Source organism: Nycticebus coucang, chromosome 10 (genome assembly GCF_027406575.1).
Source record: "Nycticebus coucang isolate mNycCou1 chromosome 10, mNycCou1.pri, whole genome shotgun sequence".
Classification (NCBI taxonomy): Eukaryota; Metazoa; Chordata; class Mammalia; order Primates; family Lorisidae; genus Nycticebus; species Nycticebus coucang.
The window spans coordinates 102,116,143-102,130,104 of record NC_069789.1 but is presented as its reverse complement, the minus strand read 5'-3'; the positions used below and the strand labels follow the sequence as shown (position 1 = coordinate 102,130,104).

General features: G+C 41.7%; 1 protein-coding gene across 3 annotated transcripts in view; it reads left to right on the top strand.

Moving 5' to 3' along the window:
* The window catches only part of LOC128596893 (gamma-interferon-inducible protein 16-like), a 38,062-nt gene that overhangs the window by 12,428 nt on the left and 11,672 nt on the right, over positions 1 to 13,962 (top strand). For 2 of the 3 annotated variants that reach the window (XM_053606729.1, XM_053606727.1), the window contains exons 2-7: positions 4,331 to 4,597; positions 5,687 to 5,829; positions 6,400 to 6,522; positions 8,860 to 9,282; positions 10,736 to 10,924; positions 11,835 to 12,240. In XM_053606729.1, the coding sequence (XP_053462704.1) occupies positions 4,333 to 4,597; positions 5,687 to 5,829; positions 6,400 to 6,522; positions 8,860 to 9,282; positions 10,736 to 10,924; positions 11,835 to 12,239 (1,548 nt within the window). In that variant the 5' untranslated portion in view covers positions 4,331 to 4,332 and the 3' untranslated portion in view covers position 12,240. The remainder of the gene's footprint in view (positions 1 to 4,330; positions 4,598 to 5,686; positions 5,830 to 6,399; positions 6,523 to 8,859; positions 9,283 to 10,735; positions 10,925 to 11,834; positions 12,241 to 13,962) is intronic. The other variant, XM_053606730.1, reaches the window with a different exon arrangement.

The window sequence follows — 13,962 nt, the reverse complement described above, 5'->3', positions numbered from 1 at the left end:
GAGGGAGGGATGCTGCAGAGCAGCACCAAGGAGGAAAGAAAAGAAGAGAGAGAGAGGGGAGAAAAGAGAGAGACAAAAGGGGAGGAGAGATGGAGACTGAGAGAGACAGAGAGAGAGAGGAGGGGAGAGAGAGAGTTATAAGGTTTGGTTAGGGGAAGTCTTAGAATGGTGATGGGAGAGCAGAATAGCCAATAATGAGTTACTGCCTTGGCTGGAAGTGGCATTAGGGGCAGGCCATAGTTAATCTTGGTCTGTAGGAAGTAGGAGTGGCTTTTCTGGGGCAATTACCTAACAAAACCAACCCCATTTTCGCTTTTCTGTTCACCAACATTCCCCACTTTTACTACTAAGTTCATATCTATGAAATGGACTTTAAATGGAAATTATGGCTATTATTCATTGCATTAACTTTAGGATTAAATCTCCTAAAACTAAAGCAAGCAGCACAATTAGTGATCCAATCTGGGACACATTGAACGCAGCAGCAAACAATCCAGAAGAATAAGGGAACTGGCCGCAGCGATTAAGGCTCAAAGCCACCCTGTACTGGGAAGCCAAGAAAACAGTTCAAGATCGGCTGTGAAGAATCCTTCTCTCTGTTTGATACCATGAATACCTCTTTTAAAAACCTCTTTTAACTTATTTTCAATTAATTGGGAGTTATTAGATAGGCTAAAGCAGCACATTCCTTTGAAATCGTCACAGGTATGGTTGTGTCTGAGGAAAAAATAATCTATTACAGCCCAGTCTTCTAGGCTCCCTCCCTGATTTGCCCCTACTCCATACCCAGGGAACCTAGGGCCTGAGGGGTGGCATTTAATGCCTTGACCTTAGAGCAAGCCAAATGACCGACTGCACTGTTGAGGCCAACGACCCTGGCAGGCATGACAAAATCAGATGGGACAGTGTATTCAGCAGGACTGAGGAGTTGCAGGTCCCTGCTGCAGTCACCTGACAACTGAGTTCTCTGGCAACTTGAGTGAGGTTAGGCAGGAAGTCCTACATAGGATGGAAAAATCCGGTTAATCTTCCCAGAGCACAGGGTCCTCTTGTGGCATCTTCAGAGAAGGCCTATCTCTCACATAATAAAACCATCCTCTGGGCAGCTTGATGTGCCTGTTGGCATAAGAGACTGTTGTGCTTTTACTGCAATTAAGAAAAGTGAGTCATCCTGAGCAAGAGCAGGAACCTGTCTCTACTGAAAATAGAAAAGCAGCCAGACTTTGTGGAAGATGCTATAGTCTCAGGAACTGGGGAGGCTGAAGCCAGAGGATCTCTTGAACCCAAGATTTAGAGGTGGCTTGTGAGCTATAATGATGCCATAGCACTCTACTCAGGGCAACAGTGTGAAACTCTCTCTTAGCAAAAAAAAAAAAAAAAAAAGAGGAAGTTGATAAGGTTCAAACAAGAAGACAGGCATCCTGAAAACTTAACACACTCTTCACTGGGGTGACTGTTTTGATCTAAATGAAAAATATGTCCCTCTCTTTCTCTCTCTGCTGATGGGTCCCTAACCAGTAGATGGATATCCAATAGCCCGTGGTCTTTTGGGTGTTGGCAAAAGAGTGAAATTGCTAGTCAATTCTATAGAGGTACAGACTCCCGTTGAACATGAGGTAAACTCCTGTTGAACACAAGTTCCTCGGCAAGGCAGAAGTCAGACACATTACATTTTGAACAAGATTAAGTCCACATGTTTTCATTTCTCTGAAAAGGAATGATATCTTGGGACAGTCCAAAAGTTAAACAAAGTTAAAAGAAGTCACTGCCAAACATCTTCTTATCTTTGATCTTAGTTTCTCCATCACCTGAGGCTGGCCAGGTGTCTGGTGTCTCCAAAGGGTAAACTGTGGTCCTGGTGTGCTGAGTCCATGCCTTCAGTCCAGCCACTTGTCCTGCAGTGGGAGTGGTGAGCAGAATGTCTCTGGGCCTGCTTTTCTTCCAGTTGTTCCTCAGGTCCGTCCCTCCTGGTTTTCAGGAGGACCTTATCTCCAGGCTGGACAGGGTATATATTACCTAAGGGAGAAGGTGAGGATCTGGGGAGAAAAAACCGATAAATTGCAGGCAAAACGTGTTGGATATGCTGTACACATTTTTGAACCTTGAAATCAGGTTCAACCTACAGGGCTACCTGGACTGAGGCAGTATGGAAGGGTCTTCCATAGCCTGTTTCATAGGAACTTAACTTAGGCCTGCTTGTGGGGGCTACCAATCTGCAAAACCTGGTCCCAGTGTAGATGGGTCTCCTGGCATGGTTTGGCAACATGTTTCTTTAAAGTTTGGCTCATCTTTTCAAATTTACCCGACAATTGAGGTCTCCAGGCTATGTGCAATTTCCCCCGGGTTCCCCCCAATTTGCTTACTCTTTGTGTTACTTCAGCCACAAATGACAGACCATTATTACTCTGTAGGCTCTTTGGAAGCCCATAATGGGGAAGGGGTGGATCATTTCTTTTAGCAGAATTTTTACTATGTCTGGGGCCTTTTCAGTTTGGATGTGGAAAGCCTCTACCCACCCTGAAGGCGTCCACAAGTATGAGAAGTAAATACAGCCCATGGGTCAAGGCCATCTGGGTAACATCCACTTGCCAGTCCTCAAATGGTCCCATTTCTTGATGTCACAGGAGTTCCTTATTCTTGTTTTCAGGCCTGGGATTGTTCTGTAGGCAGATTAAATGTTGAGAAGTCACTTCTTCAATTATTTGGGTCAGGTTTCTTCCTTTTAGCCAGGATCAGACAAACTCAGTTAAAGCCTCTTTTCCATAAGTCATATCATGTCATTGTCTGATGAGTTGGGAGGCCAAAGCCTCAGGCAGTAGCATCTTCCTTAGTTATCTAATAGCCAACCAGCACCTTCCTTTTGTAACTTTTCCTTCTTAGCCCACTCCATTTCTGCCTTGTCATATGCTGGTTGAAAGTCTGGCAAGTCCACTGGTGGCTTTTGTCAGTTGTAACCTTGTGGCTCGTCATGCTTCAGCATCTGCCGGTCAATTCCCTCTGGCAGTCAGGTCCGTGCCCTTTCAATGTCCCTGGCAGTGCATAACTTCCACCTTACAAGGGAACAAGACTGCTTCTAAAAGGCGGAGGGCCTCTTGATCCTGCTTCATTTCTTTCCTTCCTATTGTCAGCTGACCTCATTCCCACCAGATGGCCCCAGGTGCATGTAAAAGTAAATAGGAAAACCTTGGATCTTTTTAAGTATTACCAACCTTACCATCTGGAAGTTCCAAGGTTCTGGTGAGCACAATCAACCCAGCCATTTGTGCTGAGGTTCCAGGAGGGAGAGCCCTTCCATAGTGACCACTGCACGTCCTGCCCTCCGGGTTCCATTTTCAACATAACTACTTCCATCGACATACAAGGCCCAGAGAGGTCAGGCTGTCTGGAAAACACTTGCTCGGTAATCTCAAGACATAGATGTTCTAAGGGTTCCTGACTGGGAACTTGACAACTTTCCAGGCAGTGAGAAAGAAATTAGCAAGGTCATGAAGCACACAAATACAAGGTCTGCTATTTCCACAGCATCAGTTATAATGAATACAAAAGTACAAGAAGTAAAGAAAATGTGGATATTTGAGGTCTTCTGAGTCATTTTAGGAGTAAGAAATTTTTTAAAATGAAAACAGGGAATCACAAAAAATGTCAGTGAAATAAAAATGTGGCTTAATGAAAGAAAACTTACATAAATCCAAAAAAATCAAGCAGCTAATGATATCATTTCAGCTAATAAGTTCTGTAACCCTGCACCATAGATTGCAGAGATGTTCATCTAAGTGGTGGTATTAGGACACAGAGGACATGGTCAGCACCACAGCAGAGAGTATGTGAATGAGAGCCGCCTAGGAAAGAGAGAAGGGGAATTGGGTTGGGACTCCAGCTCAGAACTCAGAATGGTATTTGTTTAAGGTACGAGGCTGCAGACCATTTACCCTTAAACCAGTTTAATGACAGTGGGAGTGGGAAGAAATAGGAACCAACAGGCAGGCATTGGGTGATGGCTCCAGCCCCAATACTGGATGAGACAAGGAACAGAAACTCTTGTGCTATATAACCCATGCTCAGAACTCCATAGTGATTGCCCATTTCCATACCTCCTTCCACCACACACAACTCAGCTATCTTCATAAAACAGGATGAATTTCATAGATGTTCCTAATACAGCAGCTCTCAACCCTATCTCCACAGTGACCTATCTGATCATTAAGTCCCCTTTTGTCACACACATCCATGGAGAAAACCTTGGCTCCTCAGGTCGGCACAGTCATTTAAATTGTGTACGTGTGTAATATTGTATGCCATTTTTCTCTTGTATGCTCACCTGTGTCTTCAGAGATGGCCAATGAATGCTGGAAGATTATTCTGATTAAAGGATTAGAAGAAATCAATGATGACCAGTTTAAAATGGTCAAGTTCTTACTGACAGATCCATTAAAACTGACTTCAAAAATGCAAGATGAATGTGGCAAAGTTCAATTTGCTAACCTGATGATAAAGAAGTTCCCGGAAGATGCTGGTGTGGACAAACTGATGAAACTCTGCAAAGAAATAGCATCACTTCAAGCCTTTGTTGAAATTCTTAAAAGAGAAAAGGCAAAAGGTAACAGAGAACACTCCCTCCCTGCCACTGTCCCCAGCCCTTCTCAACCTCGAGTAGAGCCCCACCTTGCACATAGGTGGCACATCCCTGTCATAATTTATGTCTCAGTGGCCTTGATAGTGTTGTTGCTTTCTGATTGCAATACATTAACAACATAGAGATTTCTAATTCTAAAGCAGTTTGCTGTGTTTTGGAGGGTGTGTTTGGAATGCAGTGAGAGGGAGTTGAAGAGAGACTGAGATTTCCCATACCTTAGAAAGATGAGACCATGACAAAATAAAAATTTAAAATTTGTTGTTTATATTTGAAAGTAAACTTTTAACCAATTAATGTATTTGTCCCATTGAGACTATTTAATGCATCATTAACCCTCATACTAAAAGAGGCAGTAAAGTTTAAGCCTACTGCTAAGAAGCATGCTCTTCCCTGTCATAAAAGTCATTGAGTTACTATATGTGTATAGAATGCGTGTATGTGTACACACAACAGAACCTCAGTCGTTGACCACCTCCCTACCATTGACCACCTCCTTAACTTGACCTAATTTTCATACTCAGAAAGGAAAGTACATGTACTCATCACTACAGTTCCTATGCTGACCAGCTTGTTATAGTCAATTCGATGATAACTTATAGAGGTATTACTGTGTATATATATTCTTTAAGTCAGGAGTCCCAAACTGCCCTATCTCACCTTGAAAATCTGTCTCGCATCTGCACTCACTGTTCTGCCATGTGAACAGGTTATCTGGAGAACAGCACTAAGCAGCACCAGGACAGTCTTTGATTTTCAAAAGGAAATGATGGAGACAGGACTGGGGAGGGGTTGCCTGATGTCTTGCAGTTCAGAGGACAGGAAGGAGGTGCTCAGGGCACAGGGGAGGGGTACAGGAAGCACCGAGCACCACGAGAAGGTGTCTGTGCCTGTGCTGTGACTGTGGCCTCGGTTCACCTTGAGCCCAGGCTGGGCTGGTGCAGTGGAGGCACCTGAAGCACCCCTGAGCCCTCAGCAGGAGCTGAGAGGAATTAGTGGGGCTCTGTGAGACCAGCAGCGCTGGGCTTATACATGTCCTCTTGGTTTCTGCATTAGTTATGAAAAGGAGATCCACACCAGCAAAAGGAAAACCCCCCTCAAAAAAGAACAAGCAGGACGAAGACAGTCCTGCTGCACCTGTACCCAGCACAAGCAACACTGTCACGTCTGAGGGAGCAGAGGTGACTCCTGGACCTCAGGTGAGACTGAGGAAGAGCAACAGGTGTCAAGTTACACAGAGGTAACTCTGTGCTGAGACCTTTCATTCAATCTCTCCATCAGGCAGTGATGTCTTCATTGGTTTCCCCTCAAGTTTCAGATTAGACAAATTGCTTAATAATTGATCTTCCTCTTTGTGCAAGATAATAGGCCAAAAACTTTAGTAAGCATAATTTAAATATACATAACCTAAGTATAACTTCATGTCCAGGATAGGAAAATGCTTGGGCTGTGTTTATAAAACCCTAGTTTTTTACTTCGAAATCAGCATGTCTCTCAACAGAGGTAATTAGAGAAATGAAATTATTTCTCGATTTCCTCTTTCTTTGTTGAAAGAAACCATATACATGTATGTCCACCTCTTGAAACTGGCCAGACATGGGCAGCACCCCTTACGTTTCCATGAAACACATTGATAGGTATAATAAGCCTACTAGCCAAGAAGGAAAACATGAGCTCCTTTGTGTGACACATCAAAGGAATAACAAAAAAAAAAAAAAACTACTTCTAATAAGAAAAACAACAGCCCCCCTAAATGATGGGTCCGAAAGGAAGAAGATGTCCAAGGAGCAGACTCAGCCTCCCTGTCCCACAGGAGTGGACATGCCCACAGCCATCAGCCATCCCTAACCTCCCAGACCTCATCAGCTCCAGCCAATATGCCTTCAATTGAGGTACCCTCTTTCTGGTCTCCTTTGGCTCAATTTCTGCTTCTATAATACAAAATATAGAAATTGTATTTCATCCTCTTAAAAATAGCACCAATAATTAGCCAGTTACTCAAATGTATATATATTGAGAATTTACTACATTTTAAGCTTTTGCTTTCACAGGGATATTGATGAACTTGGCAGTGCAGAATGTTTTCTGTTCTGAGTTGTCTGGAGGAGGGAGAGAGAGCTGGAGGGTCCGTAGCAGCAGTCCTCAGTCTTTTTGGCACTAGTCACCGGTATAATGGAGGACAGTTTTTCTAAGGATTGGGCAGGGGAGTGGAGCTAGATTTAGATTCTCATGAGGAGCGCAGAACCTAGATCCCTCACAAACGCAGTTCACAGTAGGAAGCTGTAAACAGTGGGAAGCTCATGCCACCACGGACGTGCCAGAAGGTGGCGCTCGGGCAGTGATGCAAAGATGAGGAGCAGCTGTAAATGCAGGCGGATCTTTGCTCTCCCACAGCTCACCTGGGGCTGCGTGGCCTGGATCCTGACAGGCCAGGAAACTGTACATGTCCACCGCCCGAGGGTTGGGGACTGCAGCACAACAGTACAGAAGGATACAGGGGTCGGTTCACTGTCCACTGCTCCCATCTCATTTACACCTTTCCCTTTGCTTCTAATCTGTTCAGGTTTTTTTCACCAACACTGTTACCGTTTACTACAGGATTTTCACATACCATGTTACCTTCACCTGGAGAACTCTTACCTAGCCAGCCCCGCTCACTGTCTATATCCCAACATGGAAATCCTCACTTAGTCCCCAGGGAGCGTGGTGAAAACTTCATGGTGTTTCCTATGGTAGAAATTTCTTTTTTTTCCTTTTCTAATATTTATGACAACTGAAATTAAGCATGTTTTCTACACTCCATCAGATTTTTTCATGTAAGTACATATAATTTTTCTTGAAGTGGTATCACACAATGTTTTCTCTTACTCTGTCTCTCACAGTTGCTATACAATTCCCTTCCTGGGTTCCCTGCATTCATGTGACTCCTTATAAGGTTTCATATTTCTGTTACTAATATTCTAACTGGTTAACTTGCACGGGGGGAAGGACTTTACTGAGTTAGGCTACACTGGTCACGTTAATGAGAAGTCACGTCCAATAAAGTCCTGTCACCTGCAAGTGATCACTGTGTGTGGCATCCCGGTCCAGAGCACCCCAGAGCCTGCTGGATTGTGGATGAACCCCACCCAGGCCTCTCACAATTTTTCTTATTGACAAAAACAACTTTCCCTTCATTTAAAGTGTTCTTCTTCAATTTAAGAAGACAGGATGTTGTAGAGAAAGAATATTAAAGACAAATCATGCTGATCCCAGGTTTCTGACAGTGAGCTGGAGCCCTGACATTGGGAAATGCCGTGGTGGTGGAAATGGCAGTCCGAGAGTGTCTCGACCCTGCACCTGCTGACGCTGGGAAGTTATAAAGGCTTCAGGCCTCGTGTGTTCCTGCTGTGACAGTACTAAGCATTACATTGAGGAACTACACTATGAGGAATTGTGACTCTCAAAATTGCCCAGTCCACTCTGGTGTTAACTGAACACTTCATATCTGTGGTTTTCAGCCAGCACCATTTTCCATTTCAGTGCTGTTTCATTTATTTGTTTATTTCTGTGCACTGACACTGCACCCTGATAAGAGTAAGACTACAATTTATGATTTTGTAAATTTCTTTAAAATTACTTCATGACAATGCTCTCAAAATCCACTGCTCTTACACTATTATTATTATTTTTTTTTTGAGACAACATTTCACTCAGTCACCGTGGTGTTGAGTGCTTTGACATCATAACTCACAGCAACCTCAAACTCTTGGGCTCAAATGACTCACTTGCCTCAGTTTCCCGAGAAGCTAGGACTACAGACGCTGACCACAACACCCAGTTATTTTTAGAGACAGGGTCTCACTTTTGCTTTCACTGGTCTTGAACTCCTGAGCTCAAGCGGTCCTCCCACCTGGGCCTCCCAGAGTGCTGGGATTACAGCCATGAGCCACCACGCCCAGCCCAAGGTTACAAATCTTATGCTTCTCATATAGTTTACTTCTTAAGGATCATACTGGCACCAAAAGTTCTCCTGCTTTTCACACATGTAGGCTCCTCTGTCTCACGCCCTGGCTGTGACCCAGTTCAGGACTTGTTCTCCTGCTCTGCTCAGTGATTTTCAGTCCTGGCCACAGCTCTATACATCTGTAAATGTTGGACTTGGTGTTATGAGTGGAGGTCACTGAATAGTGATTCAGTGTTTCCTACTCACAAATTTCCCTTTTTTCCTCATATGCTGTGATACACAGAAGCCAAAAACACAGGCCAAGCCTCAAGTAAACACCAGAGCAAATCATCTCCAAAAGGGCCCGATGACAGTGATGGTACTGAGTACAACAGAGCCGTTCGAATATGAGTCCTCGGAAAAGGAGAAGAAAACGATGTTTCATGCAACAGTGGCTACAGAGAGAAAATTCTTTCATATGAAGGTTTTAGATATCAACTTAAAGACATACATAAGCAGAGATAAAATCATTGCTGTATCAGATTATTTGGAATATGACCATCTCCTAGAGGTAAATGAAGCCTCTTCTGTATCTGAAGCTGGTCCTGAACAAAAGCTTGAGGTTCCAGTAAACATCATAAACAGAGCACAGGAAACCCTGAAGATTGATGTTCTTCAAACACAAGCTTCGGGAACTGTTGTCTATGGATTATTCATGCTACAGAAGGTAAATTGTTTAGTTTCATTTCTCACTAATGCCTAAAATTTAAAGACCTTTTGGTGTTAAATGGAGTTCGCCTGTTTACTGAACATTAGAACCCAGGACTCTCACAAGACTAATGATAAGCTGTCTCCGGTGATCAATAGCTCACAACACAGTATGTTTGTTTCCTAGAACAACCCTTATTTTGCTTGCACTATCCTTATTGTCAGGATAAGGCTAGAAATTAGGGAGCCTACTAATATTCTCCCTCCCATGTTTTCTTTCTCAAAATATTACCCTGTACCTTTTAGGAAAATGTTCACTGAGAAACCTTGAGACTTCATGAGCTATGACTGTGTATTCTAAGACACAATGAATAAGGAAAGTATGGGCCCCAGATCCATATACACACTCTACTGAATTTATTTTTTATCATTACCCCAACTATGGCAATAATCAGTATATTTTCATTTTGAAGTATTTCCCTTTGAGATTTGAGCTCCGGTTTTTACCATCAGAGCAAGAAGTGAATTAACTGATTAAACCTGGAAAAACAAAGGCAGTCAGGAATTAGGATGATGATCTAACCAGTGAGACTCATTCATCAAAGAGGTATTGAGCAATTGAGAAATATCAGTGTAGGCGTTACTTAGAGAATGAGGTAATCTAATCTCAATACTTACATATATAGTAAAAAAAAAAAAAAAAGGAGCACAAAGTGGATTTCCAGGTATAACAGGGTCCAAAATCAGGAATTTGGCTGTCATAGAACATGTAAACCCAAGAAGCCATCTCTACCCTGCTATTCAGTCATATAATATCTCCCAAGATCAGAAGCTCACAACAGAGTATATTTGTTTTCTAGAAGAATCCTTTATTTTGCTTGCATTACTTCCTGTCCTTACTCTTAAAGTGATCATTGTTATAAGCGAAATTCTGGAATTGATGAGCACCTTCCTTGGTGGGTACGAAACTAGGAAGTTTGAGCTCAAGGACCTGAGTTCAAGAGGGAAATAAAGACTCAGTAAATGAAGAAGGTAGAAAAAGTAATTTGGTAGTTTCTAGAAGCTTGCCTTTTATTCCATATCACCTAAATCATACTGAATAAATAGTTACAGCAGATGGCCATCTTATTTTGCATAGGGGAAAAGGATTTAAAAAGCCTAACTCAGATTTCATATTTCTCTGCATAAAGGTGCTTTGGGAAACACGGCTGTCCTGGAGATGAAAATTGTAGAAATTAGGAAGATAACCCATTGTCCATAACTGTCAGAGAAATACATAAGACATGAAAGACTTAAAAAGGATAATAAGGAAGATCTCACTGAGAAAACCTGGCAGAAGGCACCTGTGTGTCTACACATTTCTAGCACGTGCTGTCCTAAGACTTGTCTTAACCCATCGCAGGGGACTTTTCCATCTGTGTGATCGTTATTAACTATGTTCTCTGGAATTGGATATTAATTTTCTGTTGCAGAAAACAGTGAATAAGAACAACACAGTCTATGAAATTAATGATGATACAGGAAACATAGAAGTAGTGGGGAAAGGAAAATGTCACAATATCCCTTGTGAGAAAGGAGATAAACTGGAACTCATCTGCTTTCGACTGAGAAAAAAGAACCGGCTGTCACAACTGATTTCTGAAATACATAGTTTCATTCAGGTGAGAATTAGATAAAGAAATATAAGTTCCCAAAGAACATATTCATATGGATTAAGTTTATCAAGAACCACATTGCTTCTTTTTTATACATAGAGTCATGTAGGAGGCATGAGAAAATAGGTGATGCCCTTACTTGTATTTCAATACAGAAATATATCAAAACATATGAAGAAAGTGGCACTACTATAGGTTTTATTGGGTTTTGAATTTAGTGCTAAATACTAAATATTTGAAGAAATTAGGAATATGTGATATTAATCTCACATAGTGGTAAAAAGCGAGGGATTTGGAGTAGGATGGACTTGGTCTGCATATAGCTCATTTGTTGTATGATAGTCGGAAGTATCTTAAATGTTCCTCGTCAGCTGATTTTAGAATTAATGAAATTATGGTTGTGTATTTCTTATCTCAGTGCCTTGTAAATTATGAGAAACATAATTCCTCATAAACATGTAGTAGCTACTGTTAGTCTTAGCAAAGTAAAGATAAACTTTCACAAGACTTCTAGGCAGAGAAAATGTCAAATACAAAAAAAATCAAAATTGTAAAACAGCATGTGATTTCTGTACAATTCCGGTGTGTGTCAAAAGGTATGGGAAATTGATGGTAGAGAGATAAAAAGCAGTCTCTGCTGAGGTGTCCTTTGTCACAAAGACAGAAAAGATTCTTTACCGTTAAAAAAAAAAAAAAGTAAATGTTGAAAGATTTTATTCGGAAGAATGCCTAATCATTTTACATGTTAGCAAAAAATATGTTGGCATTTGCCTTCACCATCTATTAGAGACAGACTATGTTTGGAGGTAACCGACATTTATTAAAACCTAATAAAAGATGATATTCTCAGAAATGAAAAGATATTGTGCTGCTTCTGATGTTGAAAAACATTCAACAGAAAAACAAATACTTTCAGGTAAAGCCAAAAGCAAAGCAAAGGAAATATGACTCCAAGACTGTGAATCTACTCACCGTGCAGAGCATGGTTGCAAACCCTTCAGTGGCCAGTACAACCCCAGATGTTACTCAGAGTCATACCATGACTCCTCAGATGCAGTGTGGTTCCCACCCATTCAGTGGCCAGCACAATCCCAGCTCTCACTCAAAGGAATCCCGTGACTCCTCAGATGCAGAGTGTGGTTCCCAGCCATTCAGTGGCCAGCACAACCCCAGCTCTCACGCAAAGGAATCCAATGACTCCTCAGATGCAGAGTGTGGTTCCCAGCTGTTCAGTGGCCAGCACAACCCCAGCTCGCAAGCAGAGGCATGTTACGACTCTTCAGATGCCTCCAACAACCTCATCCAGCAGTTTCTTAACTAAGGTACAGTTTCCTCAATCCCATTCCTCTTGTCTCCCAACTATAAATTACAGGGATTATCAGAATGTTGAGAGAGCTTCTCTCATCTCTAGCTGTGTACAGTCTCTTTATGAATTTAGATCACTAATACATTTATTGAATGCATACATTGAAATTTTACCAGATCATCGTCATTTGCTGTTTTTAAAGTGCTATTTTTTAGGTGCGCATTTATGAAATGGTGCACCTGGTTGACCAGGTGTTGACCTCACGAAGGTGAGTATCTCATGTTGCTGCATCAGTAAACATAGAGAAGGGATGTGGTCAGGCAGGTGAAGGCTAAGACGATCGTGTATTCAGACTCTGCACCCACTCTCCTTTCCTTCACAGGTAATACTTCTGAATGTATTTCCAACCTTCCAAATTTCTTCCATCGTTACTTGTCTTCCCATATGTTGATTCCTTGTTGTAAATCCATTTCTGTCACAGTCCTTGGCACTAATCTTCTCCAATTTCAGGTCCCATGTTAAGATTTGTTTCCTCTGGCAAGCTTCTAGAGACGCAGGACTATAGAACTGATGAGTCCTCCCAGCCTTTCCCTTCATAGATCCTCTCATCGATACGTTTAAACCTACTCATTTCACAGAAGTGAATAGAGAAACTCGCTTTAAAATGTCTCTCTCACACTGCCTGGATCTGGGGTTTCCCTTAACAGAGTCAGCACAGCACAGGAAGTACATGTGTGTGAGAGCACATCTCAGCACAGAGCATAGAGTAACAATCACAGTAATTGTATTTCTACTGTTGTTTTTTTTTTTTTTAGCATTTACTTAGTACTTGTTCTAAAATATGTGTTCCTTATTTACTTTCTCTCAATACTCTTTTATTTATCTATTTTTTAATTTCAGGTCAATGTGAGGGTATAGACAACCAGGTCACAATATTTGAATTTGTTAGGTAGAGTCCCTCTTTTAGTTGGGTCTTGCACCCAAAAGGTGTGCCTTACACCCCTAACTTGTGCCCATTAAGTGGAGCACTCCAACTTCTTCCTTTTCTCTCCCGCTCCCTTATTCCCCCTCCGTACAACTTGAATTTAAATGAGTTTTTCTCCTATGTGGGTGTGAATTAGATTGTCTGCTGCCTTCATATTAGTATTGAGTACATTGGGCATTTGGTATTCCATTCTTGTGATACTTTAATGATAAGAATGTGTTTCAACTCCATCCAGGTTAATGCAAAAGATGTAAAGTCACCATCATTTTTTATTGCTGAATAGTATTCCATGGTATACATATACCATAGTTGGTTAATCCATTCCTGGTTTGGTGGGCATTTAAGTTGTTTCCACATCTTGGCAATAGTAAATTGAGCTGCAATAAACAATCTAGTGCAAATGTCTTTATGAGAAAATGATTCTTTTTCTTCTAAATAGATGTCTAGTAGTGGGATTATGTGGTCAAATGGGAGGTCCAATTTGAGTACTTTGAAGATTCACCATACTTCTTTCCAAAGAGGCTGTATTAGTTTGCAATATCACCAAAAATGTAAAAGTCTTCCTCTCTCTCCACATCTGCACCAGCATGTGGAACTTTGGGACTTTGTGATGTGGGCTATTCTGGCTAAGGTTAAGTGATATCTCAGGGTGGTTTTGGTTTGCATTTCTCTAATGACTAGGGATGATGAGCCTTTTTGTCATGTTTGTTGACCATTTTTCTTCCTGAGAGAAGGTTCTATTCATGTCTTTTG